General features: G+C 43.0%; 1 protein-coding gene across 1 annotated transcript; it reads left to right on the forward strand.

Moving 5' to 3' along the window:
• Positions 1 to 7620: 7620 nt before the first annotated feature.
• LOC139391055 (proteinase-activated receptor 4-like) lies at positions 7621 to 12070 on the forward strand. Its single transcript, XM_071138538.1, has 2 exons — positions 7621 to 7995; positions 10158 to 12070. Exons 1-2 carry the CDS (start codon positions 7872 to 7874, stop codon positions 11234 to 11236), a joined length of 1203 nt encoding a protein of 400 aa, XP_070994639.1. The 5' UTR covers positions 7621 to 7871; the 3' UTR covers positions 11237 to 12070.
• Positions 12071 to 25383: the final 13313 nt, after the last annotated feature.

Genomic DNA, 25383 nt, shown 5'->3' on the forward strand with positions numbered 1-25383 from the left:
ACAACAAACAGCAGGGATCTAGACAGCCACAAACCCGGTTAGGGTCGCGGAATACGTTCAAGCCCTCAAGAAAACCCTGCTAGCTTGATAGACAGCTAGCTAGCAGCTAGGCTAGCTGCCATGCCAAATAGCTCCTCAGACTTGGCCTTGGTAGGCAGGATATCTGGACAGAGAGTAGCAGTCCCAACAACTGATGCCAACTGCGTTGCGGGATCCAAACTAAAAAGTTAGCTAGCTACTAAGAAACTTTTCAATACACTTTCAAAACAACAAACATTCCAAAACAACAAACCGATCTCTCCCTCGTTCTGCATTCAACAGGTGGCCAACCTTGCTCCACTCCCTGATCTACTGGGTGAGCAGACTTCTATTCCAGCCCAGCAATAATATACATTATTATCAACTCATTGGGTTTGATAAGTTGAATCAGGTGTGTTAGTGCTAGGCTGGAACAGAAGCCTGCACACCCAGCACATCTCCAGGAGAAGGATTGGCCTGTTACAGTTATAATACATTTGTAGCCTACATTGTGTGTGACTTTTAACTGTATTACATTTAGACAGCCCTGACTATTATATATCTGACTGTCTTCTTAGTTTTCCTCTCTAGGGAATAAAACTGGAGAATATTTTCATAACGTCATCATACAACCTGCCCTATCTAACTAGTACACTTACTCAATTTCTGACAGCTGGAGCAGAAAATAATTTCACCCTCTTCCATTGCTGTTATCTACAAATGCATTTGGAGCATGCATTTTTAATTTACAATGACAAATAGGCCTATATCAAGATAAGTTAATATGAAGTTAACTAGCTGATGATATTTCACTTAGCTATAGTATGTACAGTTGGCTAGCTAGCTAACAAGCAGTTCATTAGCCTACACACAGTGGCCTGCTTTAGCTAGCTAATAATATATATATTTTGTTTACATTTTCAAAATGTATTTACTTACTTACTTGAATAGGTTCACGCGCACACCCACGAAGCGGCCAATCTTTTGGAGTGAAGAGTTGTCAAGCGGCAGTCCCCTTCTGGTCGAAATGTACAGTTGGTGGTAACTCCTATTAAATCCCATTGAGATCATCCATCAATGACAGAAAACCTTGAATTGTTGCATCTCATTGTGTAGTTGTCCTCCGGTGGCTAGCTAGCTAAAATTGGCCCTTTCCAAAATTAGCCATGGATGGAGATAGGGATTTGGACTTGTGGTTTTACTTAATTCTCTGTACTGGCCATTGATTATAATGGCGATTCTGATCCAACCGTCATGTATGATAGAGTGATAGACCGTTTCGTCAAAATGAAAGAGAGGAAGATGGCATTGGCTTTTCTCTACAAGTAGGGTGAGTCAAAATGTTTTTCTTCTTGCACACACACACACACACACACACACACACACACACACAGACACGCACACACACAGAAATCAGAACCATGGACAGCCACAAAATATTTAGCTGACGTTGATTGGACTAAATTGTTTTTGGTATCTTTTAATTGTCACTGTATTAGACGAAGCAGAGGTGATTTGATGTTGTTGGTAAAATGGTGTGGGAATAGTGGAGGCAGCTCCTGTTTTCTTTGCGACTTGCGGTAACTCTCTGTGGCTCTTTAGTGGTCCGAAAATGTCGGAAACAACTTGCTTGACAATGCTGTAGGTCATGCAACTGCCTGTTACACGCACATGCATTCTGGACTTCACCGGACAGAGGTTGCTATCAGGTTTGGTGATAAAACAAATGTGTGTTTGAATTTACTCTGCCACTGTCTTCTTATTGTCTATGCATTGAGGTCTATATATGATGGTCGCAGGGCACATTAATGAACAGGTTATAGAGCGAACAACGCAGGGGGGAATAAGTGAGTGACACACTTGACCAGTCGAAGTCGTAAGTTAGGTGGATCTAAATCAGGATAATAACCTTCGTCTTCATTACAATACATTTGACTAGGTATGTTGTTTTTTGTTCACGTCCTTTTTGTTTAATTTGATTAATAACCTCCCCTCCTCTCAATGAAGACAGTTTTTTTTTTATCATGCCCAATGCGTTTCACCAAGTAGACAAGACTATCGGGTTTGGCTCATGATACCGCTTTAAAATAGATGTTAATCATCAAAGCTTTATTCAAAAGTTTGTCAGCAGCAAAACAGTGAGTGGACATCCCCTTTTTATCTACGTAGGCTATTACGATATTTTAGCCAGTTTCTGTTATTATTTTGGATGTACATATATGCTCATCATAGTAGGAGAGATGGTGACCTGGTGACACTCCTATTTTGAAACATTTAAGTTATTTTCCTCTAGCAATTTCTTGTTTTCTTGTTTGATTAATTAAAAAAACCTTACCCTACTTTGACAAAAGCTGGTTTCACAGTAATGCATCTGGTGTCTTTTAAAAAATCCTGGCCATGCATAAGTAGCCTATCCATAAAAGGTTTCTAAATGGTCTACTTGTGAGGCTTTTGCAAGGCCATACAGACAGGACCAAAAAAAAAGCATTGCTTTTTTCTGCACAACTGGCTATCAGAGTTTACCCACCTATTTTTTTTTACCACTACATCACTGGTTATGACCTGCTTTTTGTGGGTCTTAAAACTTTCCATTAGGGCCTCCCGGGTGGCGCAGTGGTTAAGGGCGCTGTACTGCAGCTGTTTGCACTGAGTGGCAATAATTTAGGTTTGTCCTTTAAAAACGAGCACAAAAGTTACAATTTCATGCATTGCTAATGGAAAGTTTTTTTAATTTTTTATTGTACCCCTTTTTCTCCCCATTTTTCGCCAGCCCAAAACATTTATTTAATATTTATTTATTAAATTATTAAAACTCTTCATTCTGTTACCAAATCGGTAACAATTTGACCAAAAAATCCGTAACAGAATGACTGTAACTGAATTGGCGACAATGAGAATTCAAACTAGCCACAAACCACAGTTCAGTCACGTGCTACTGTCCTCCCTTCCACTGGCATACTGTTTTGTTCAGCTTGTAACTTTTTTCTTTCTCTTTCTGTTACGTGGTAGTCAAAGCAAAAGAGTGTGAAAACAGTCTGGACAACCCCTCCCTCTCGCTCACTTCTCTTCTTTCTCTCTTCAGTTAATGTCAGTGGTAGGTAACCTAGCAGTTAGCGTTTTGGGCCAGTAACTGAAAGGTTGCTAGTTCAGATCAAACCAAATCAAAATCAAATCAGATCAAATTGTACTAGTCACATGTGCCGAATACAACAGGTATAGATAGTGAAATGCTTGCTTGCGAGCCCCTAACCATTAGTGCAATTTCCAAAAAACACAGATAAGAATAAGAAATAAAAGTAATAAGTAAATATAAAGTGCAGCAGTAAAAAATAACAATATATACAGGAGGTACCGGTACCGAGTCAATGTGCGGGGGCATCGGCTAGTTGAGGTAGTATGTACATGTAGGTAGAGTTATTAAAGTGACTATGCATAGAGAGTGGCAGTGGTGTGGAGAGGGGAGAGGAGGGGGGGGGGGGGGCAATGCAAATAGTCTGGGTAGCCATTTGACTAGATGTTCAGGAGTCTTATTGCTTGGGGAAGCTGTTTAGAAGCCTGTTGGACCTAGATACTTGGCACTCCAGTACCGCTTGCCATGTTGTAGCAGAGAGAACAGTCTATGACTGGGGTGGCTGGAGTCTTTGACAATTTTTAGGGCCTTCCTCTGACTCTGCCTGGTATAGAGGTCCTGGATGGCAGGAAGCTTGGCCCCAGTACTGGGCTGTTCTCACTACCCTCTGTAGTGCCTTGCGGTTGGAGTCCGAGCAGTTGCCATACCAGGCAGGCTCTCGATGGTGCAGCTGTCGAACCTTTTGAGGATCTGAGGACCCATGGCAATTTTTTTCAATCCCAGAGTTAATAATGTGAAAAATCTGTCCATGAGCATGGCATTTAACCCTTATTCCTCCACGGTCGCTGTCAATAATGTCAGACCCCTTACCATGACCAGACTCTCAGGGAGAGTTGGCATATGCATAAAAACACGTTTGAAATTCACACATGTATTAATACACACATCTACATGTGTGAAATAGGACCAATATAAGCACCCACCAAATTATTATTTTATTATGAGCCCCCTCATACCCACTGTGCACCAACCAACACCAGACGTCGGACATTGAAAAGTAGTTACAATTTTGTTAGAATTTGTAACTATTAGAATAATAGCCAGTGTGTATAATAATACCCAGACATGCAAAGGGAGATACTACATTTTTTACCTTTGTGTACCTATTCAGGATACATCACCGTGAAGAGAATGACATGAATAATTATGCATTTCTGTATAGTACAGATCAAGGACCCATGATGTCATTCTTTTACCATAATTATTTTATGGGCGTTAATCCACTTCACTTACTGTAATTCAATAACCAATAATGTTTTCAAACTCAAGGTGTTATATCATAGCTAACACCCCATTGTTTCTGCAGACATCTTTGAATCTTAATTGGAGTTTTGAAAATGTGGTCACATAAAAAAAAAGAAGAGACTTCACCGTAGTTTTGCAAAGTTCTTTGAGTAAATGTGTAACGGTTTTCTTCATCTGAAGGAGAGGCGGACCAAAATGCAGCGTGGTGGTTATTCATGTTTTAATTTATACATGAATAAACTAATAAAACAATAAACGTGAGAAAACCTAAAACAGTCCTATCCGGTGCAAACACAGAGACAGGAACAATCACCCACAAACACACAGTGAAACCCAGGCTACCTAAGTATGATTCTCAATCAGAGACAACTAATGACACCTGCCTCTGATTGAGAACCATACTAGGCCAAAACATAGAAATACCCAAATCATAGAAAAACAAACATAGACTGCCCACCCAACTCACACCCTGACCATACTAAATAAATACAAAACAAAGGAAATAAAGGTCAGAACGTGACAGTACCCCCCCCCAAAGGTGCGGACTCCGGCCGCAAAACCTTGACCTATAGGGGAGGGTCTGGGTGGGCGTCTGTCCGCTGCTCTGGCGCGGGACGCGGACCCCACTTCACCATTGTCTTAGTCCGCCTCATTGTCCGCCTCCGTGGCTCTCTAACCATGGCAACCCCTCTCAATGACCCCACTGGACAGAGGGGCAGCTCGGGACAGAGGGGCAGCTTGGGACAGAGGGGCGGCTGCTCGGGACAGAGGGGCGGCTGCTCGGGAGACTCCGGCAGCAGCGCCGGACAGGCGGGACCACCTGCAGGGAGGAGACAGAGAGACAGCCCGGTGCGTGGGGCTGCCACAGGAACCACCAGGCTGGGGAGACCTTCAGGAGGCTTGGTGTTAGGAGGAGGCACCTGAAGGACCGGGCTGTGGGGGAGCACTGGAGCTCTGGTGCGCAACCTTGGCACCACTTCCAAAGGGTGGACAACTACTCTAGCCCGGACCCTCCAGAGTGCAGGCACAGGTTGAACCGGGCTGTGGGTAAGCACGGGAGATCTAGTGCTTACTACAAGCACCTCTCCCTTAGGCTCCACTCCCACATTTGCCCGGCATGAGCGGAGCGCAGGCAGAGGACGTACTGCACCCTCCCAGCGCCCCGGAGACACAGCTCGCAGAGCCGGCGCAGGATACCCTGGACCAAAACTGCATACCGGCGACCAGACCCGCTGAGCAGGCACCATACGCCCTGGCTCGATGCCCGCACTCGCATGACACTCTCGGGGGGCTGCCCTATAGCGCACCGGGCTATGGACACGTACTGGCGACACCGTGCACTTTAGCATAACACGGTCCCTAACCAGTAACGCACTGCTTATAATAAGCACGAGGAGTGAGCTCAGGTCTGCTACCTGGCTTAGCTCCACACCTCGTGTCCCCCCCCCCCCACAATTTTTTGGGGGCTGCCTCTCGTACCTGTCGCACTGCCGTGCTGCCTCCTCATATCGCCGCCGCTCAGCTTTCGCTGCCTCCAGCTCTACTTCGGGGCTGCGATATTCCCCCGCCTGTGCCCAGGGTCCCTCTCCGTTCAGTATCTCCTCCCATGTCCAGGAGTCCTGTGATTCTTCCGAAGAGGAGAGGCGAAAAGGATCAGAGGACCAATATGCGGCGTGGTAAGTGTCCATGGTTCTTTTAATACGTAAATGTACACATGAACAACTGGATACAAAAACAAGAAATATGAAAACCCCAAACAGTCCTATCCGGTGCAAACACAGAGACAGGAACAATCACCCACAAACAAACAGTGAAACCCAGGCTACCTAAGTATGATTCCCAATCAGAGACAACTAATGACACCTGCCTTTGATTGAGAACCATACTAGGCCGAAACATAGAAATACCCAAATCATACAAAAACAAACATAGACTGCCCACCCAACTCACGCCCTGACCATACTAAATAAATACAAAACAAAGGAAATAAAGGTCAGAACGTGACAAAATGCGTTTGGTAACACTTTGCCAGATGCAATAAGAAAATTACAGAAACACATTATCAGTAGTAGCCTATTGAGGCTGAATATATAAACACCAGAGTGGAACGCATACACACTTCCCCTACATCCGTGATCCCTCATTTCCGTCAGCTAAGATCCTATCGTTTCCTGTGAGATGTCAGGAATTCACATGAAAACACATCAGCATAACATTAGCTAACATTAGCTAGCTAGTTGAAGTCCCTCTCAATCCACTTGCCCTGTGCTAGAAGGGACAATGACTGTAATGCTGATGTGTTGCAGACCCTATTTGACTTTGCTATTAGTCCTTTCAAGGCCATTGCCTTGATATGCCCCTGTTCTTCTCTGACGGAAGTGACTGCTCCTCATGCAGGCCTCTACCTCTCTCCTCACAGTCACCATACTGGGGACACAGGACATGTGCTTATCCAGCTTGATAGACTGTGTGTTTGTCATGTTTATTTGTGTGTGTCTGAGTAGGGTTGCTTGGTATATGTGTGCGGAAGGACAGACTGCCAAGACAGGAGGAGCAAATAAACCGAGCTACGTGAAAAATAGAGGTCTCATATAAAACGAATGGTTGGATATTTATACAACTAGAGAGTATTTGGGTGGAAAGCACAGCCTCTCTGCCCAGTGGAGGATTATTGATGCTTATTTGACAACGGCTTGTCCTCCTAAGAACGGCAGGAATGTAATACCCTCTGGCGTCAAGACCTGAAGTTTTTTGTGGGTTGTGTTTTAAATGGCATCAGAGGATGCACGATTGAGTCCAGTATGGACAACAAAGATTGCTGCAAGGGAGAGGGGGATTGGGAACATACGGCTGTTGTTTAGGACAGGATATTTTCAATGAATGTCAGAACATGGAACTCTTGAGCACAATGACACTTACTTATGAAGTGTGTGTGTGTGGTTGTATGTGTGTGTTTGTTGTTGTATGCTCTTTGGGTCATTGGGTGTGAGTGGATGTCTGTCTGGAATAATGCATGCCTTACTATGGCCCCAGAGGTGAAATTACCATATTTCCTGTTCCTCAAAGCGTGGGGAAGATCAACTCACCGCTCTCTCCTCATATGAATCACAGCATGAGAAGAACAATGTCATGCCCCAACCACCAAACATGCACCTCCCCCAGAGGCAGAACTAGACACACAGCTGGACCATATTAGAATAGAGGATAGGAGTACAGTGTAGAAGAGACTGAGACACAGCTGAGACTCTTGACAAACTTCGGCAGGAACACAGTGATTTGAAGGGTGATAATTGTGGCAAAGGAGATAACAATTTTAGACTTCACTGTATTATCATCACAGGATTTGGGACACAGGGGCTGCGTTACACGGAGCAGTGAAAGGAAGGAAGGGAGAGGCAGCTCTCTCTGCTTGTGGAAGTAGCGCCTGACCATAAATTATAGCTTTCGCTGTGAGAGAGCACGGATCCTCTGCAGCACCATGAGTCTCTTTGCTCCAGCCGGGACTCCAGCCAGGACTCTGCTATTGCTGCTCTCTCTCTCTGCTCTCCTCCATGGCTGTTCCTCCTCTCCCACCACGGAGGAGTGCACTGGCATGGGCGTCCGTAAGTTGGTGCATCTTTTTTTTCTTCTTCTTTCGATCCAAACTCCTTCAGGTCACTTTCATTAAGCAAACCACAAACTAATGGTTTGCTTAATGAAACCCTTCGTTTGGGTTTCATTGCGTGAATTATTTTAATTGTGTGAATTCTTTTTTTTATTTTGGTAGGTGTTCATGTACAACAGTAAGTCATGTTTCCTGTGATTTTGAAGATATACCGGCATGCAAGCTAATCTACTGCCTCTTATCTACTGAGTAGGAATGTGTTCTCTATAGGGTAGTTTATGTACATTATTGCCATATACCGGCCAGCTATTTCCTGTAAATTAAACCATTCGCTGAAATGAGCCTGAGCTCTCTGGGAACTGTCACTATAGCCTGCCACTTAACTGTAATGGCTAAAACAACAACAGGCTAAACTGGAATGTACATTTAATTGGTGATTGAAAAAGTGTTCACAACGCTGAGCCACTACACGCACAGGCAAGGTACTGAACAAGAGAGGTAACCCTCTTAGAAAAGAGGTACTATCTAGAACCAACAAGGGTTCTTTGTCTGTCCCCATAGAAGAATCCTGTGATTTTTGTTTCCAGATAGAACTCTTTTGGGTTCCACATAGAACCCTCTGTGTAAAGGGTTCTACCTTGAACCCAAAAGGGTTCCACCTGGAGCCCAAAACATTTATACTATGGGGACAGCCGAAGAACCCTTGTGGAACCCTTTTTTCTAAGTGTGTAGGAGCTAAACAATCTTCAGTCTATCTGCATTTCAAATGTGATAAAAATACTGAACAAAAATATAAAGGCAACATGTAAAGTGTTTCATGAGCTGAAATAAAATATCCTAGACATTTTCCATAAAAGCTTGTGCACAATTTTTTTTACATCCCTGTTAGTGAGAATTTCTAATTTGCCAAGATAATCTATCCACCTGACAGGTGTAACATATCAAGAAGCTGAACAAAAATATAAAGGCAACATGTAAAGTGTTTCATGAGCTGAAATAAAATATCCTAGACATTTTCCATAAAAGCTTGTGCACAATTTTTTTTACATCCCTGTTCTAATTTGCCAAGATAATCCATCCACCTGACAGGTGTAACATATCAAGAAGCTGATTAAACAGCATGATCATTACACAGGTGCGTCTTGTGCTGGGGACAATAAAAGGACACTCTAAAATGTGCAGTTTTGTCACACAACACAGTGCCACAGATGTCTCATGTTTTGAGGGAGCATGGAATAGGTATGCTGACTGCAGGAATGTCCACCAGGGCTGTTGCCAGAGACCAGCCACCTGGACAGCTGATGAAACTGTGGGTTTGCACTACCGAAGAACAAACTACACAAACTGTCAGAAACCGCCTCAGGGAAGCTGATCTGCGTGTTCGTCGTCCTCACCAGGGTCTTGATCTGACTGCAGTTCTGCGTCATAACCGGCTTCAGTAGGAAAATGTTCACCTTCGATTGCCACTGGCACACTGGAGAAGTGTGCTCTTCACAGATGAATCCTGATTTCAACTGTTCCGGGACAGATGGCAGACAGTGTCGCAATGATCTGTACACAATTCCTGGAAACTGAACATGCCCTAGTTCTTCAATGGCCTGCTTACTCACCAGACATTTCATCCATTGACATATCATCCATGTTTGGGATACTCTGGAACGACGCGTACAACAGCGTGTTCCAGTTCCCGCCAATATCCAGCAACTTCGCACACCTTCAGACATACAGTACCACAGACCACTTTAATGGTATTGCCAGACCCCTCCCATGACCATAGATTATTTTCAAGCTGATGAGATCACTTTGTTCTTAATGATCTGAATCCTAGCTTGAGATCCACATCACGTAACTCAAGTTTTCACCCAAAATGTCCGTTCGACTACGGATGTGAAAGTCCTGCAAGCTTTTCGCATTGGGCTGAATCCTAACGTGAGAAATGCAGGCATATCTCCATCCTTTGTGTATATCACACATTGATGTTATTATAAGTTTGTGTCACCTACACATTTCAAGTTAGGGGTATGCCTTATCTGAATGCTTAACTAGGATGCACAGCTTTTTCTAGGTAAAATATCAGTATATGAATGCATTTATACTGAAAATAATTTCATGCAGAACCTCTAACGAATCATCAAATCTCTTCTGTTTCTACCTTGACAGGGCTGCGCTCCTTCAAGCTGGTGTCCAACTGCAACTTCACCACCCTGAAAGACAAACAGATCCAGGAGGTGCAGGCTCCCACCACCGTGCTCTACGTGCCCATGCTCTACCTGGTAGCCTTCACTGTGGGCCTCCCGGCTAACCTCCTGGCCCTGTGGGTCCTTCTGTTCCGTACCAAGAAGATGCCATCCACCATCCTCCTCATCAACCTCACCGCCACCGACCTCATGATACTGATGGTGCTCCCCTTCCGCATAGTCTATCACTTCCAGGGCAACGACTGGGTCTTCGGCGAGCCCTTCTGCCGCGTGGTCACGGCGCTCTTCTACGGCAACATGTATGGCTCGGTGCTGTGCCTGGCGTTCATCGCCGTCGACCGCTACGTGGCATTGGTGCACCCGTTCGGTGCCAAAACCCTCCGCAGCTTCCGCACCTCCCTTTACATGAGCCTGGGCGTGTGGGCGGTGGCGCTGGCCGCCATGGTGCCTCTCCTCGTCTCCCGCCAGTCCTACAAGCTGGACGAGCCGAGCATAACCACGTGCCACGACGCGTTGCCTGAGGAGGAGCATGAGAACTACTTCCTGCCCTACTTTCTCACACTCTTCTTTCTCTGCTTCCTGCTCCCCCTGCTGGTCGTCCTCTACTGCTACGGCTCCGTGATACGCACCCTAGTGGCGGGAGGCCAGCGCTACGCCCACGCTGTGCGCGTCACTGTGCTAGTGCTGGTAGTGTTCGTTGGCTGCCTGCTACCCAGCAACATCCTCCTTCTCCTGCACTACTCCGACTCCTACCTGGTGGATGACGGGGAGGACCTGTATGTGCCCTACATGGTTAGCCTAGCTGTTAGCACGTTGAACAGCTGCATCGACCCCTTCATCTTCTACTACGTCTCTGACGACTTCAGGGAAAAGGTCAGGACGGTGCTGTGTTGCCGCGGCGACAACGGGAGAGACTCGACCACGGGGAACCAGGTGTCCTATTCGTCCACCTCAAAGGGGACGCAAAGGTCAAAGGTGACACTGCTGTCCAAGTCTAGTCGGAGCCCGGTGACGTCAGAGGGGGAGGTAGCATGCAGATAGGTTTTAGACGTGTAGGCACTAGGATCAGACGAAGACTCAATCTTGTGTTGTTCCTCTGGTTTATGTGAGATTCTCATTTATACAGCCAATGACTTTTATCGTATATTGTGAAAAACAAAAAATGGATGGCAAATTCTGTGCAATTTCCATAAACATGCAGTCAACGGAGGGAGGTGTTTAGGAATCATCATCATACAATAGTCTCTTTAGACATCCACTTTGCCTCCCACAAATGTCTAATGCTCTTCATTTGTTGCCTATGGTCTGGTTTTCGAGATGAGGGTTTGTATCGTTAGAGTTCTACAGGATTACACAGTCAATCTATATTAATGGACTGTCTTTTATAAATCTGACAAAATGGGAAAAATACAGTTGCAGGGTGTGTTGTCCCTATTCTTCGGTCTAGGTCAGTGGTTCCCAAACTTTTTATAGTCCCATACCCCTTCAAACATTCAACCTCCAGCTGCATACCCCCTCTAGTACCAGGGTCAGCGCACTCTCAAATGTTAATAACATATAATAATCATAATAATATAATAATAATCAATCATTTTGTTCTTTATTTAACCATCTTACATATGAAATCTTATTTGTACATCGAAAATTGGATACATTGGATGTATTGGATACATTCTTAAATCATTTCCCACACACAGTCCGTGCCTGTATTTAGTTTTCATGCTAGAGAGGGCCGAGAATCCACTCTCAAACAGGTACATGGTTGCAAAGGGCATCAGTGTCTTAACAGCATGATTTGCCAAGGCAGGATAGTCAGAGCGCAGCCCAATCCAGACATCTGGCAGTGGCTTCTGATTAAATAAAATTTTCACAGAACCGCTTGTTGCAATTTCGATGAGGCTCTCTTGTTCAGATATCGGTAAGTGGACTGAAGGCAGGGCATGAAAGCGATAACTTTCAGTTACGTAGGTACTTTCCTGAAACGGATGAAACAAACAACTGGATTTGTTTGTTTCATCCGTTTCGGGAAAGTAGCTACGTAATTGGGCACCCAACTCACTCAGGTGCTTTGCTATATCACCTTGTACATTGTCCGTAAGCTTGAGTTCATTTGCACACAAAACAATCATACAATGATGGAAAGACCTGTGTGTTGTCCTTGTTAATGCAGAAAGAGAAGAGCTTCAACTTCTTAGTCATAGCCTAAATTTTGTCCCGCACATTGAATATAGTTGCAGAGAGTCCCTGTAATCCTAGATTCAGTTCATTCAGGTGAGAAAAAAACATCACTCAGATTGGCCAGTCATGTGAGAAACTCATCATCATGCAAGTGATCAGACAAGTGAAAATTATGGTCAGTAAAGAAAACTTTAAGCTTGTCTCTCAATTTAAAAAAACGTGTCAATACTTTGCCCCCTGATAACCAGCGCACTTCTGTATGTTGTAAAAGCGTTGCCCATTTCATGGCATAGTGCAGAAAATACACAAGAATTCAGGGGCCTTGCTTTAACAAAGTTAACCATTTTCACTGTAGTGTCCAAAACGTCTTTCAAGCTGTCAGGCATTCCCTTGGCAGCAGGATTCTCTCGGTGGATGCTGCAGTGTACCCGAGTGTCGTAGGGAGCAACTGCTTGCGCGTGCATTACCACTCCACTATGTCTTCCTGTCATGGCTTTTGCGCCATCAGTAAAGATAAACACATCTTGACCCCCAACGTCCATTTGATGTCACAAAGCTATCCAGTACTTTAAAAATATCCTCTCCTGTTATCCTGGTTTCCAGTGGTTTGCAGAAGAGGATGTCTTCCATAAAAGACACCCCATAAACGTAACGGACATATACCAGGAGCTGTGCCAGGCCGCCACTGTCTGTTGACTCAACCAGCTGTAACCCATATAATTCACTGGCTTGTATGCGAAGCAGTAATTGTTTCAAAACATCTCCTGCCGTGTCACTGATGCGCGTTGAAACAGTGTTGTTTGATGAAGTCATTGTCTGTATAGTTTTTTGGCCTTTTTCCCTAGCATTTTCCCGGCCATTTCCGCGGTAGCAGGAATAATTAAGTCCTCCACAATAGTATGGGGCTTGCCTGTCCTAGCCACTCGGTAGCTCCCCATATAAGACGCCTCTAGCCCCTTCTTATAAATGGTATTTGTTGCTTTTATACATGTCTCACTACTCAAAAGTCATCTTAGTTCTCCCTCTAGAAAGAGGAGTGGGAGGCCCCGGTGCACAACTGAGCAAGAGGACAAGTACATTAGAGTGTCTAGTTTGAGAAACAGATGCCTCACAAGTCCTCAACTGGCAGCAAATGCTTGTCCTCTTGCTCAGTTGTGCACCGGGGCCTCCCACTCCTCTTTCTGTTCTGGTTAGTGCCAGTTTGCACTGTTCTGTGAAGGGAGTAGTTCACAGCGTTGTACAGGATATTCAGTTTCTTGGCAATTTCTCGCATGGAATAGCCTTCATTTCTCAGAACAAGAATAGACTGATGAGTTTCAGAAGAAAGTTATTTGTTTCTGGCCATTTTGAGCCTGTAATCGAACCCACAAATACTGACGCTCCAGATACTCAACTAGTCTGAAGAAGGTCTGTTTTATGGCTTTTTTAATCAGAACAATAGTTTCAGCTGTGCTAACATAATTGCAAAAGGGTTTTCTAATGATCAATAAGCCTTATAAAATGTTAAACTTGGATTAGCTAGCACAACGTGCCATTGGAGCACAGGAGTGATGGTTGCTGATAATGGGCCTCTGTACGCCTATGTAGATATAAATCAGCCATTTCCTGCTACAATGGTCATTTACAACATTAAATGTCTACACTGTACGTCTGATCAACTTTATGTTATTTTAATGGACAAAAAATGTGCTTTTCTTTCAAAAACAAGGACATTTCTAGGTGACCCCAAACGTTTGAACGGTAGTGTATATATATTTACGGCATTGCGCGGTACACCCAGTTTGAGGATACCTGGTCTAGGTGAAATGCCTATATAGAGTGGGTATAACAATTTCATTATCTACATGTATTGATACAAATATCTCATAGTATGGAATCAGCATTACTACACAGTATTACACATTTGTTTTCATTGTATTATCTAAAAAATCCAGGGGTACATTCCTTCAGGTAGGGTGACCTATTCCATAGCTTACAGCTCTGTGGTAAATGTTTCAATTGTCTGTGGAATAGCTGAACAGTTTGTACCTGGAGGTCAACAACAGCATTTTACATTAAGCCGTTCTAAGTGATGGCATAATTTTTTTCCCATTTAGACGTGTTGGCCAAATTTAGGCATGTCCATGTGAAAATGGGTACGCGTCTGGAATGGATTTTGTTCATACCATGCTGTGACTGCTTGTCTGGAACACATTCAAGTTTTGGATATTTCCCTCAAAAATTGTACATCATGGAGGGTTTTTTAATTAAGGTAAAGCATAGAGTCAGCAAAACATCATAATGTGGCTTCGTCAGGATTATATACCCTTAATTTAGCCATTAATAATGATTTTGATGTACATTAGGCTGGTATATACTTGAATACTTGAACTGGTGGCCTGGTATTTTACTATATTGTTTCCACTGGTATTTATTCAGTTGGCATTTACTAAGAAAGTATGTTGTATTATTTTTGTACTTACTTATATTCACAGATTGAAAGAAATCACTAAAATAAAGTGCTATAATTTTCGGGGGGAATGGGAGTTAAATCATATAATATGCTGAAGCACACATATATCGCCCCAAATGTACTTTTTCACACTCTCTCAAACTTCCCTGACCTCATTTGAGTGGAAACCAAATGTATTCTTTGCTTAACTACTGACAATGGGGTTTCTTTCAAAACAAAACACAGAAGGAAGTTTCCTCGTCAATTCCGGAGCCAAGACATACACAGTGCACTTGCCTTCGCTGTGGAACATTCCACAGTGGCAGTAAATCAATACTAGCTCCCACTATCAACATGTAAATGGTTGTTTATCTGGGCGCTCAAAACACATTGAAACACCAAACCACTCTATCAAGAACAATTAATTTTTCAACAACAATACCAACGTTTATACATGCGCACTTATTTAAACAAAGGGATTAATATCAATGTAACACCAAGTAGACAAAGCCTATGAGTGTGTAATCAAGTGCCAGCAAGCAGTAGATCCAACGCCTTCGTTTGGCCAAATGTGTGGAGTGATAAGGCGTATCATGGCATAGCAGTCTTGGGGGGAGGGGGGGGGGGGGGGGGGAATAAGTGAGTGACACTCATGACCAGTTGAAGCGTCTGTTGGGTGGGTCTAAACCAGGATAATAACCGTCTTCATTGGGATTCCAATACATTTGACTAGGTACGTTGTTTTTTGTTCATAAACTTTGAAAATACCGATATTGATAACAATATCTGCATGTGTCTAATGGAATAATTGAATTTACGACGTAGTCTGACATGCAAAGAAAACCATTTGTTAAAAATAAACTTTTTCAAATGCACAAAGGCTTTGGCATCTGAAACACTGTAAGTGTACGTTTGAAAACAGCTTGGTTAGACAGCTGTCACTTTTGCAATGTGCCAAATTCTCCTTTTCCTGGATTTGGTTAATTCAATCGAGATTAAGGTTGAGCTGAATGAACAACAGAGACAAAATGCAAGTATAAACCATTCTTAAAATAGTTTGAGGAATGGCCTCGTCTCTGAGGGATGATCCTCAGAGCCTGATCCTTTGATGGCAGGTAGCCCTATGCGGGGCAGTTGGCATTGAATTCTCCCCCTCTGGGATTAAGAGGTTCCAATGACAGGTGGTGATGGTGGGGAGGTGGAGGGTTGTCGGTAACTTTTGCTGTGACACAGCAAGTACGAGATCATGGGTAAGTTTGACATATAAACACATCCCAAGATTTATGCCCATTGGTTGAGAGAGAGGAATGTGATAAGAGTGTGCCCATTGGTTAAACAGCAAGCGTAAGGAATTTGCATTATTCTGCTCATAGCTATAAGGCAAATAGGTGAATGACATTCTGTACGTTGATAATGGAAAACAGCAAGAGAGACACGATGCCATGCTGATGATGTTAATATTTTGTAAACACTAACATACATTCCCATTATGCACATAGAAGAGGAAGCAATGTGAATTGTATTGTGCTTACTGAAAGAAGCAAAGCGAGCTATCCATTCAGACCAGCCATACCGGTTGAACCTCTGAGATGAACTACATTTGATTAGAAACTTCTCTTCAGCATGACATTATTTCCTCTCCAATTGCTGAGCATCAAATCACATCTCATCACATGTTATTAGTCACATGTGCCGAATGCAACAGGTGTAGACCTTACAGTGAAATGCTTACTCAACCAACAATGCAGTTAAAAAAAAATATGAATAAAGAATAAGAAATAAAAGGAACAAGTAATTAAAGAGCAGCAGTAAAATAACAATAGCGAGATTATATGCAGGGGGTACCGGTACAGAGTCAATGCTAGGGCCTTCTTATGACACTGCCTGGTATAGAGGTCCTGGATGGCAGGAAGATTGGCCCCAGTGATGTACTGGGCCGTTCGCACTACCCTCCGAAGTGCCTCGGAGGCCGAGCAGTTGCCATACCAGGCAGTGATGCAACCAGTCAGGATGCTCTCGATGGTGCAGCTGTAGAACCTGAGGACTCATGCCAAATCTTTTCAGTCTCCTGAAGCTGGACGAAAGATGAGAAGGGTAGCTATAGATGTGAGACAATGCAAATCTGAAAAATCTATAAAAGTAATGGCCCATTTGAACTTCCCAAAATAGTTAAGTTTGGTTAAAATGCCAAATAATTATTAATTGTACTCAGTAACTAAATGAAGGAGGGAGAAAGAGTATGAATGTTGGTGTGTTTACACCCTTGTATGGGCACTTTCTGTACAGTATGTATAGGACAAAGAAACACACATTTATACCTCTATGTTTGTGAGTATGCATGCTGTGTGTGTACGTGTGTGTGTGCATGTGCATTAGAGCAATTAGGATGCACACACTTAACTACTAGACCAATCAATGGACTTTCTCCATGTCAACAGGGTTAGCTTTGGCAAACCCATAACAGACACTACCAGCCTCATAGTAGGCTGACAAAATGGAGGCTAAATGACCTGTGAGGCTAATGGTTTCTTCCTCTAATGGTCTGGAAAGCCTTAGCATGGCCATTAAACCACAGACAATCAGGTTTAGCAATTCACAGCACCCCCAGAGTAACTCCCCCACGTCATTTCAATTGATTCTCCAAAGAGGCTCTGAAAGGTAATTTATTTTCTCATGAAGATTATTAGAAAAATAGGATAACCGTCAGAGAACCCAGCGTCTGAACACAGGAACCTAAACTGAAACCTGAATGACATTTGGATGAGGTTTTGATCTATTGTAAGGGTTGTTGAGGTGAAATCTGTTTGGTGACACATGCAGTATACTCAGGAAAACAAATACATTGTTTGTGGTGGTCAGTGAGACTCAAAATACAATTGAAGAGAAATGAGTGGGAGTACAAACGGAACATCTAAACTGTCATCGTCATCTCAAATTCTCTGTCACTAAATCATGAACACGGGCCCTTATGTAAGTACTTGTGCAATACAATGTGAGTAACAGAAACAATACTGGCCATTGGTTGTAGTTGGTTTGATTGGCTGTAGTTCAAATATCTAGCTAATTGGTGAAACAGAGGTGAAATGAGGTGAAGAACCAAGACATGCCAGAAATAAAAGTGGTGTAGCCCGACATCTAGTGGAGAAGTTGAGATTCAGCACATTTTGATCATATTCAGGGCCCTGAGCTTAGGCCACGTCTGTGCTTAGTCCTACTGACGTGAATGTGGCTGCAAAGAGCTGATGTCATATGTTCAACTTAAGATCAGATTCCCTTTTGTACTTTCCTATGTTATTACTATTGCTATAACTCTGTTATGGATGATGACACTGCTATTGATGCATTCACTGAAAAACGGAGATAAACCGTAGCGTTGGTCATGCAACAAAAATCCAGTGTGTGTCATGAAGTCTCACTTTGTTGTAAAGTTATGTATCATGTGACTCTCTGTTAATACGTTGTGACTTACCTGTCATTTTTACCTATTGCAGCCTTTGCAGGTGACACTAGTCCTGTCTTGCTTTGTTTGACTGCACAATGGATCTTGACGCAATGAGTGGTGGTGAGAGAAGGCTAAGAGTTCAGATATTCCGAGGTCACAGACACGGACGATTTGTCTAAAGTTAAGCACATAACACTCTAAAACCTGACAAACAAAGTAAAAATTCGAACTAAGTCCTACCTCGTCTCCCTTTAGCCATATCCACTGCAGTGATGGCTGGTGCTCTGGTCACTCTCCTAGTTGTGGTCACTGTGACAATGTGAGTTTACCGACAAAGGACCATGACGAGGGCAAGCATGGTCAAGTAGACCAATGTCAAATAGCAGGACAGCAGGAAGTCCCCCAAAATCCTCGCCCAGGGCATCCTGAAGCGAGGTAAAGTTAGGCCTATAAGCATAGTTATACTGCAAGTTGAAGCTCCAATAGTGGTTCCACTTTATTCTGATCGTCTGACTGAAACGTTACCAGCTTTCCACAAACTAGGTTTCATATGCCTAACAATACGTGTCTGTGAAAATAGTCACTCCCTTATTTTATCGAAGCTTTGCACTCAAGTCTCTAATGTGTGGTTTGTCTCTTTTCTTGTGTCCAGCCAGAGAAAGACAGATGTCACTGAGGAAGAGGAGGAGGGTGATGATGAAACGGACGTGAACACTGTAAGTTAGAAAACTTAAACTTGGGGCCTCCCGGATGGCGCAGTGGTTAAGGGCGCTGTACTGCAGCGCCAGCTGTGCCATCAGAGTCCTGGGTTCGCGCCCAGGCTCTGTCGTAACCGGCCGTGACCGGGAGGTCCGTGGGGCGACGCACAATTGGCCTAGCGTCGCCCGGGTTAGGGAGGGCTTGGTCGGTAGGGTTGTCCTTGTCTCATCGCGCACCAGCGACTCCTGTGGCGGGCTGGGCGCAGTGTACGCTAGCCAAGGTGGCCAGATGCACGGTGTTTCCTCCGGCGCATTGGTGCGGCTGGCTTCCGGGTTGGATGTGCGCTGTGTTAAAGAAGCAGCGGCTTGGTTGGTTGTGTATCGGAGGACGCATGACTTTCAACCTTCGTCTCTCCCGAGCCCGTACGGGAGTTGTAGCGATGAGACAAGATAGTAGCTACTACAACAATTGGATACTATGAAATTGGGGAGAAAAAGGGGTAAAATTCAAAAAAAAAAAGATTAAAAAAAAAGAAAAAAACTTAAACTGGACAAGTTTACTCCTTGATGAAATTTGTCTGTGTTATATGTCGGCAGGTTTAGAACAGCATTCACATTTCATTAAAATATGTATTGTTAAACCAAAACAACAACCTAAACTACAAGATGTTTGGTTAAGTAATACTGATTTATGTCATGAAAAATGGATATAGAAGCAGTGAAATTATTCTAACAGTATTGTTACAGTAATTAACCCTTTGCAAAATAACCCCCCTTGGTTACTGTTGTTAACTCGGACAAGCTTTTAACTTCCTGCGAACATGGAGAAACATATAGAAACATATAGTGTCTGCGCCATCGTGCCATCGTGCATAAATGTATTTTGTCCCCCTACACCAATCGCGGTCACGACACGCAGGTTAAAATATCAAAACAAAATCTGAACCTGCCACGCCCTGACCTTAGAGAGCCGTTTTATTTCTCTATTTGGTTAGGTCAGGGTGTGATTTGGGGTGGGCATTCTATGTTGTCTATTTCTTTGTTTTTGGCCCAGTATGGTTCCCAATCAGAGGCAGCTGTCTGTCGTTGTCTCTGATTGGGGATCATACTTAGGCAGCCCTTTTTCCCACTTTATGTTGTGGGATATTGTCTTAAAAAAACATTTTTTTTTGAATTTTACCCCTTTTTCTCCCCAATTTTGTGGTATCCAATTGTTGTAGTAGCTACTATCTTGTCTCATTGCTACAACTCCCGTACGGACTCGGGAGAGACGAAGGCTGAATGTCATGCGTCCTCTGATTCACAACCCAACCAGCCATACTGCTTCTTAACACAGCGCGCATCCAACCCGGAAGCCAGCCGCACCAATGTGTCGGAGGCTACACCGTGCACCTGGCAACCTGGCCAATACTTAGGCAGCCCATTTCCCACTTTATGTTGTGGGATATTGTCTTTAAAAAAAATAATACTAATAATTTTTTGAATTTTACCCCTTTTTCTCCCCAATTGTTGTAGTAGCTACTATCTTGTCTCATTGCTACAACTCCCGTACGGGCTCGGGAGAGACGGGAGAGATGAAGGCTGAATGTCACCCCAAGACAGAGCCTGGGCGCGAACCCAGGGACTCTGATGGCAGTACAGCACCCTTAACCACTGCGCCACTCGGGAGGCCTGGATATTATCTTTTTGTGTTGCACTCATAGCTTTACGTTTGTTGAGTTGTTTATTGTTTTTGGTGAAACATTTAAATTAAAGAAAATGTACGCCTACCACGCTGCACCTTGGTCTTCCTTTAACGACGGACGTAACAGAACCAATGACATTAATTTGGGGACAGGTCGAAAAGCATGAAACATTTATGGCAATTTAGCTTGCACTTGCTAGCTAATTTGTCCTATTTATCTAGCTTGCTGTTGCTAGCTAATTTTGTCCTGGGATATAAACATTGAGTTGTTATTTTACCTGAAATGCACAAGGTCCTCTCCTCCGACAATTAACCCACACATAAAACGGTCAACCGAATAGTTTCTAGTCATCTCTCCTCCTTCCAGAGTTTTTCATCTTTGAACTTATAAGGTGATTGGCATCTAAACTTTCATAGTATTATCATGATGACCGGCAAAACAGTTCGTCTTTCAATCACCCACGTGGGTATAAGCAATGAGGAGATGGCACGTGGGTACAGGACTTGCAACGCAATCTGCGTCAGAAATAGAAATGACTTCTATTTTAGCCCTTGGCAAAGAACCGTAGTATGGATGAAGCAAATGTATTTTCTCCATCCACCATACAGGTCAGTTGACGTGCACCAACCACTCCATCGATGTCTTCAGTAATATCCTCTGCCTTTTTTTCTTGCGCCACCCCAGAAATAACCCCCTTGATAGGTGCCCTGCTACGAAAATCCATACAGGAAACATTTCACTCCGATATCTTTTGGAGTTTTAAAACACTTTTATTCTGCTCAGCAGACATACAAAAAAAATCGAAATATGACCACTTCTTGTGACTGTCACGATCGTCCTCTGAGGAGGAGTAGTTGGAAGGATCGGAGGACCAAAATGCAGCGTGGTATGTGATCATCGTGAATTTAATGAACAGAGAACACTTGAACAAACTATACAAAACAATAAACAAATAACGACCGTGAAGCTATAATAAGAACTGTGCTGACACAAGCAACTAACATAGACAATCACCCACAATGACAAAACAGGCTACCTAAATATGGTTCCCAATCAGAGACAACGACTAACACCTGCCTCTGATTGAGAACCATATCAGGCCAAACAAATAACAGACAAACTAGACATCCAACATAGAATGCCCACTCAGATCACACCCTGACCAAACAAAGCATAGAAACATACAAAGCAAACTATGGTCAGGGCGTGACAGTGACTCTCACCGACTCCACACTTTCCTCCAACTCATTCCAGATTTTCCTTGAAGATCCTAAATGGATTTCCCAAGTAGCATTGATCCATAATTCACTCTGTCTAAAAACAAGTCTAGTGGTTTCCTATTTTCCACCACAGCTATACCTCTCTTGTTTGGCCTTTGATATCTATAGGTTGGCACGTTTTTTTCATGGAACTTCCTATGTGATTAAATGCAGCGGTAGGCCTAGGACTTCCATCGTCGACTAAGTAAATACATAGGCCTAAAGCCAACAAATAAAAACACTAGAAAATATGATGAAAATTCTGATTCTTTCAATCACATTCATCTTTCTACTCCGCCTGTCTGCCTCAGTTTCTATCTGTCTTGACTTGAGCTATTGCTAGTGAAGTGACTTGCCTAGTTAAATAAAGGTTAAATTAAATAAAAAACTGGATCTGGACCGAAGCAGTTGCTAACAAACTTGCAACATTGTATCAAGTAGCCTATTCACGGGCCCTCAGAGTTTCCCACGCCAGTGAGCTCGGGACAGACAGCTCAGGACAGACAGCTGTTTCCAACTGGATATATGGGATCATCAGATCATGATATTTTTCTCTTCCACACCGAGGCTTGGTGATTAACGAGGCCGGTAGTGTTGGAAAGATTTTTCAAATACTGAGGAACTATCTTTTGCAATGGATATAAACAAACACTTAATTTACAATGTGTGAGGTGAAAAAAAATTACTGGTGACATGCACTCACTCAACGTTATCAGGACATAGAGACACAACAGTGGCACAAGCCAAGAGACAAGAAGATTGATGACAAGCCTATTCCAGCGGTCTTGGAGACAAGGGCAAAAGTGAGCTGGAAGAGAAGTCTACTGCAGTTCTAACTTTGACTGGTGAGCTACACGTGAATGCTTTGTTTACATCTAATGCATGTAATAACCAATTCAACCACAAGAGGATATATTTTTATCACAGATGCAAGTCCGTTATATCTTCAACTTTTACGTATCAAAGAAACCCATGTTTTAGATATGGGCAGGTACTTACTGTATAGGCACAAATCTATGGTTAGCAGCAGAAACAGTATGGTATCCATAAACAATTGTCATCAAATGTTTCTACCTCCATGGTTGTATGTTTATGTTCTCAGGACAGTGTCAGAAGTAACAGATGAAGATGGGTGGGCGTATAACGTGAACGTCTAGCAACCCGAAGGTTGCAAATTTGATTATCATTACAGACAACTTGCACATTTTAGCTAATTAGCAACTTGTCAACTGCTTACTACATTTTAGTTACTTTTCAAATACTAACTATGCTAGCCAACTCTTCCCCTAACCCTAACCTTAACCCTTTTAGCTAACCCTAACCCTAACCTTTACTCTTTAAGCTAACTTGTAAACATAATCCTAACCCTTAGCCTAGCTAACATTAGCCAGATAGCTAACGTTAGCCACCCAGCCACCTAGCTAGATTTCGTAACATGTCATATTATAACGACACAGGGCGAGACGCAGATGCAGACACCAGAGGCAAATGGTTCGAGTCTCTGATATTTATTGAAAAACAAGGGGCAGGCAAGAGGCTGGTCGAGGACAAGCATAAGTTCATAAACCAGGTCAGAGTCCAGAAGGTACAGGGCAGCAGACAGTCTGGAGGTCAGGCTGAATGGTCAGGCAGGCGGGTACAGTGTCAGGGGAGGCAAAGGGTCAGAACCGGGAGGACTAGAAAAACAGGAGCACGGAAAAACACACTACTTGACTTGACGAACTGGCAACAGACAGACAGAAGACACCGGTAGAAATACACAGGGAATAACGGGAACAAATGGGAGACTCCTGGTGGGGGGTGAAGACAAGCACAAGACAGGTGAAACAGGGTGTGACACATATGTTTCGCAAATTCATAACATATACAGTAATAAAAATTGTAATTTGTAACAAATCATAGAAAATGGTTGATGGCCATCCACAAATGATTACATACCATATGAAACGTAATATATCACACTAAAAGGAGTGTCTCGGACTTACACAGATAATAATACGAAATTCTCTGAGACCAGGTTGAGAATACCCATATAGATTTCTGTCTGTGTGCATGGGTGTGTGAGGACTAGCCTATAATCAGAATGTGTGGCTGGAAGTTGGACAGCAGACTCCAGTCACCCAAGTCATAGACTGTTTTCTCTGCTACTGCATGCCAGGTCTAGGACCAAAAGGCTCCTTAACAGCTTCTACCCTCAAGCCATAAGTCTACTGAACAATTAATCAAATGCCCCCCCCCACACCATTTGTTATGTACACTGCTGCTACTCGCTGTTTATTATCTATGCATAGTCACTTCACCCTAACCTCCATGTACAAATGACCTCGACTAACCTGTACCCCTGCACATTGACTCGGTACCAGTGCCCCCTGTATATAGCTTCATTATTTTATTATGTTACTTTAGTTTATTTGGTAAACATTTTCTTAACTCTTTCTTGAACTGCACTGTTGGTTAGGTCTACACTTGTTGTATTCGGCGCATGTGACAAAGAAAGTTTAATTTGATTTGAGCATGTTAACCACAAACCATGTCCGGTTTATGTTTCCTAATCTGGAATTAGGGATCTTGCGAGATACTATTTTAAACTTCTTAGTTTGTTTTTTGCCCTTTTCACGTGCACCCTATGCTTCACAATTGTCATCTCAAAATCTAGTTCTGGCATTTGTAGGTTGGACATTGCAAAGTGATGATACATGTAGTATGTTATTCATTCAGTTATTCATTTAGTGTTAAGGTTATATTTTTTGAGGTCGCCTGAGTCAAATTATATGTAAATCAGACTTCTGTTGCTAACGTTGTACTTGTGATTGCACTAAGTTGTGTAGTTATGTATGAGTTATGTAAGTTGTTATAATTGATTGTCATGACTGGCCTGTGAGCATCAGGGTACAATCGATCAGGGCTCTACAGAGATATCAAAATCAAATCAAATCAAATCAAATTGTATTGTTCACATACACTTGATTAGCAGATGTTATTGCGGGTGTACCGAAATGCTTGTGCTTCTAGCTCCAACAGTGCAGTAATATCTAACACGTAATCTCTAACAAATTAAACATTCACCCAATACACACAATTCTAAGTAAGAATGTATGAAGACTATATACATGGACGAGCGATGTCAGAGCAGAATGGACTAAGATACATTAGAATGGTATAGAATATAGTATATACATATGAGATGAGTAATGGAGGATACAGTTTAAGTCGGAGGTTTACAGACACCTTAGCCAAATAGCCAAAAAAGTTTTTCACAATTCCTGATATTTAATCCTAGTAAAAATTCCCTGTTTTAGGTCAGTTAGGATCACCACTTTATTTTAAGAATGTGAAATGTCAGAAAAGTAGTAGAGAGAATGATTTATTTCAGCTTTTATTTATTTCATCACATTCCCAGTGGGACAGAAGTTTACATAAAGTTTTTTATGGCGGTTTTGGAGCAGTGGCTTCTTCCTTGCTGAGCGGCCTTTCAGGTTCTGTAGTTATAGGACT

Source organism: Oncorhynchus clarkii, chromosome 31, assembly GCF_045791955.1.
Source record: "Oncorhynchus clarkii lewisi isolate Uvic-CL-2024 chromosome 31, UVic_Ocla_1.0, whole genome shotgun sequence".
NCBI lineage: Eukaryota > Metazoa > Chordata > Actinopteri > Salmoniformes > Salmonidae > Oncorhynchus > Oncorhynchus clarkii.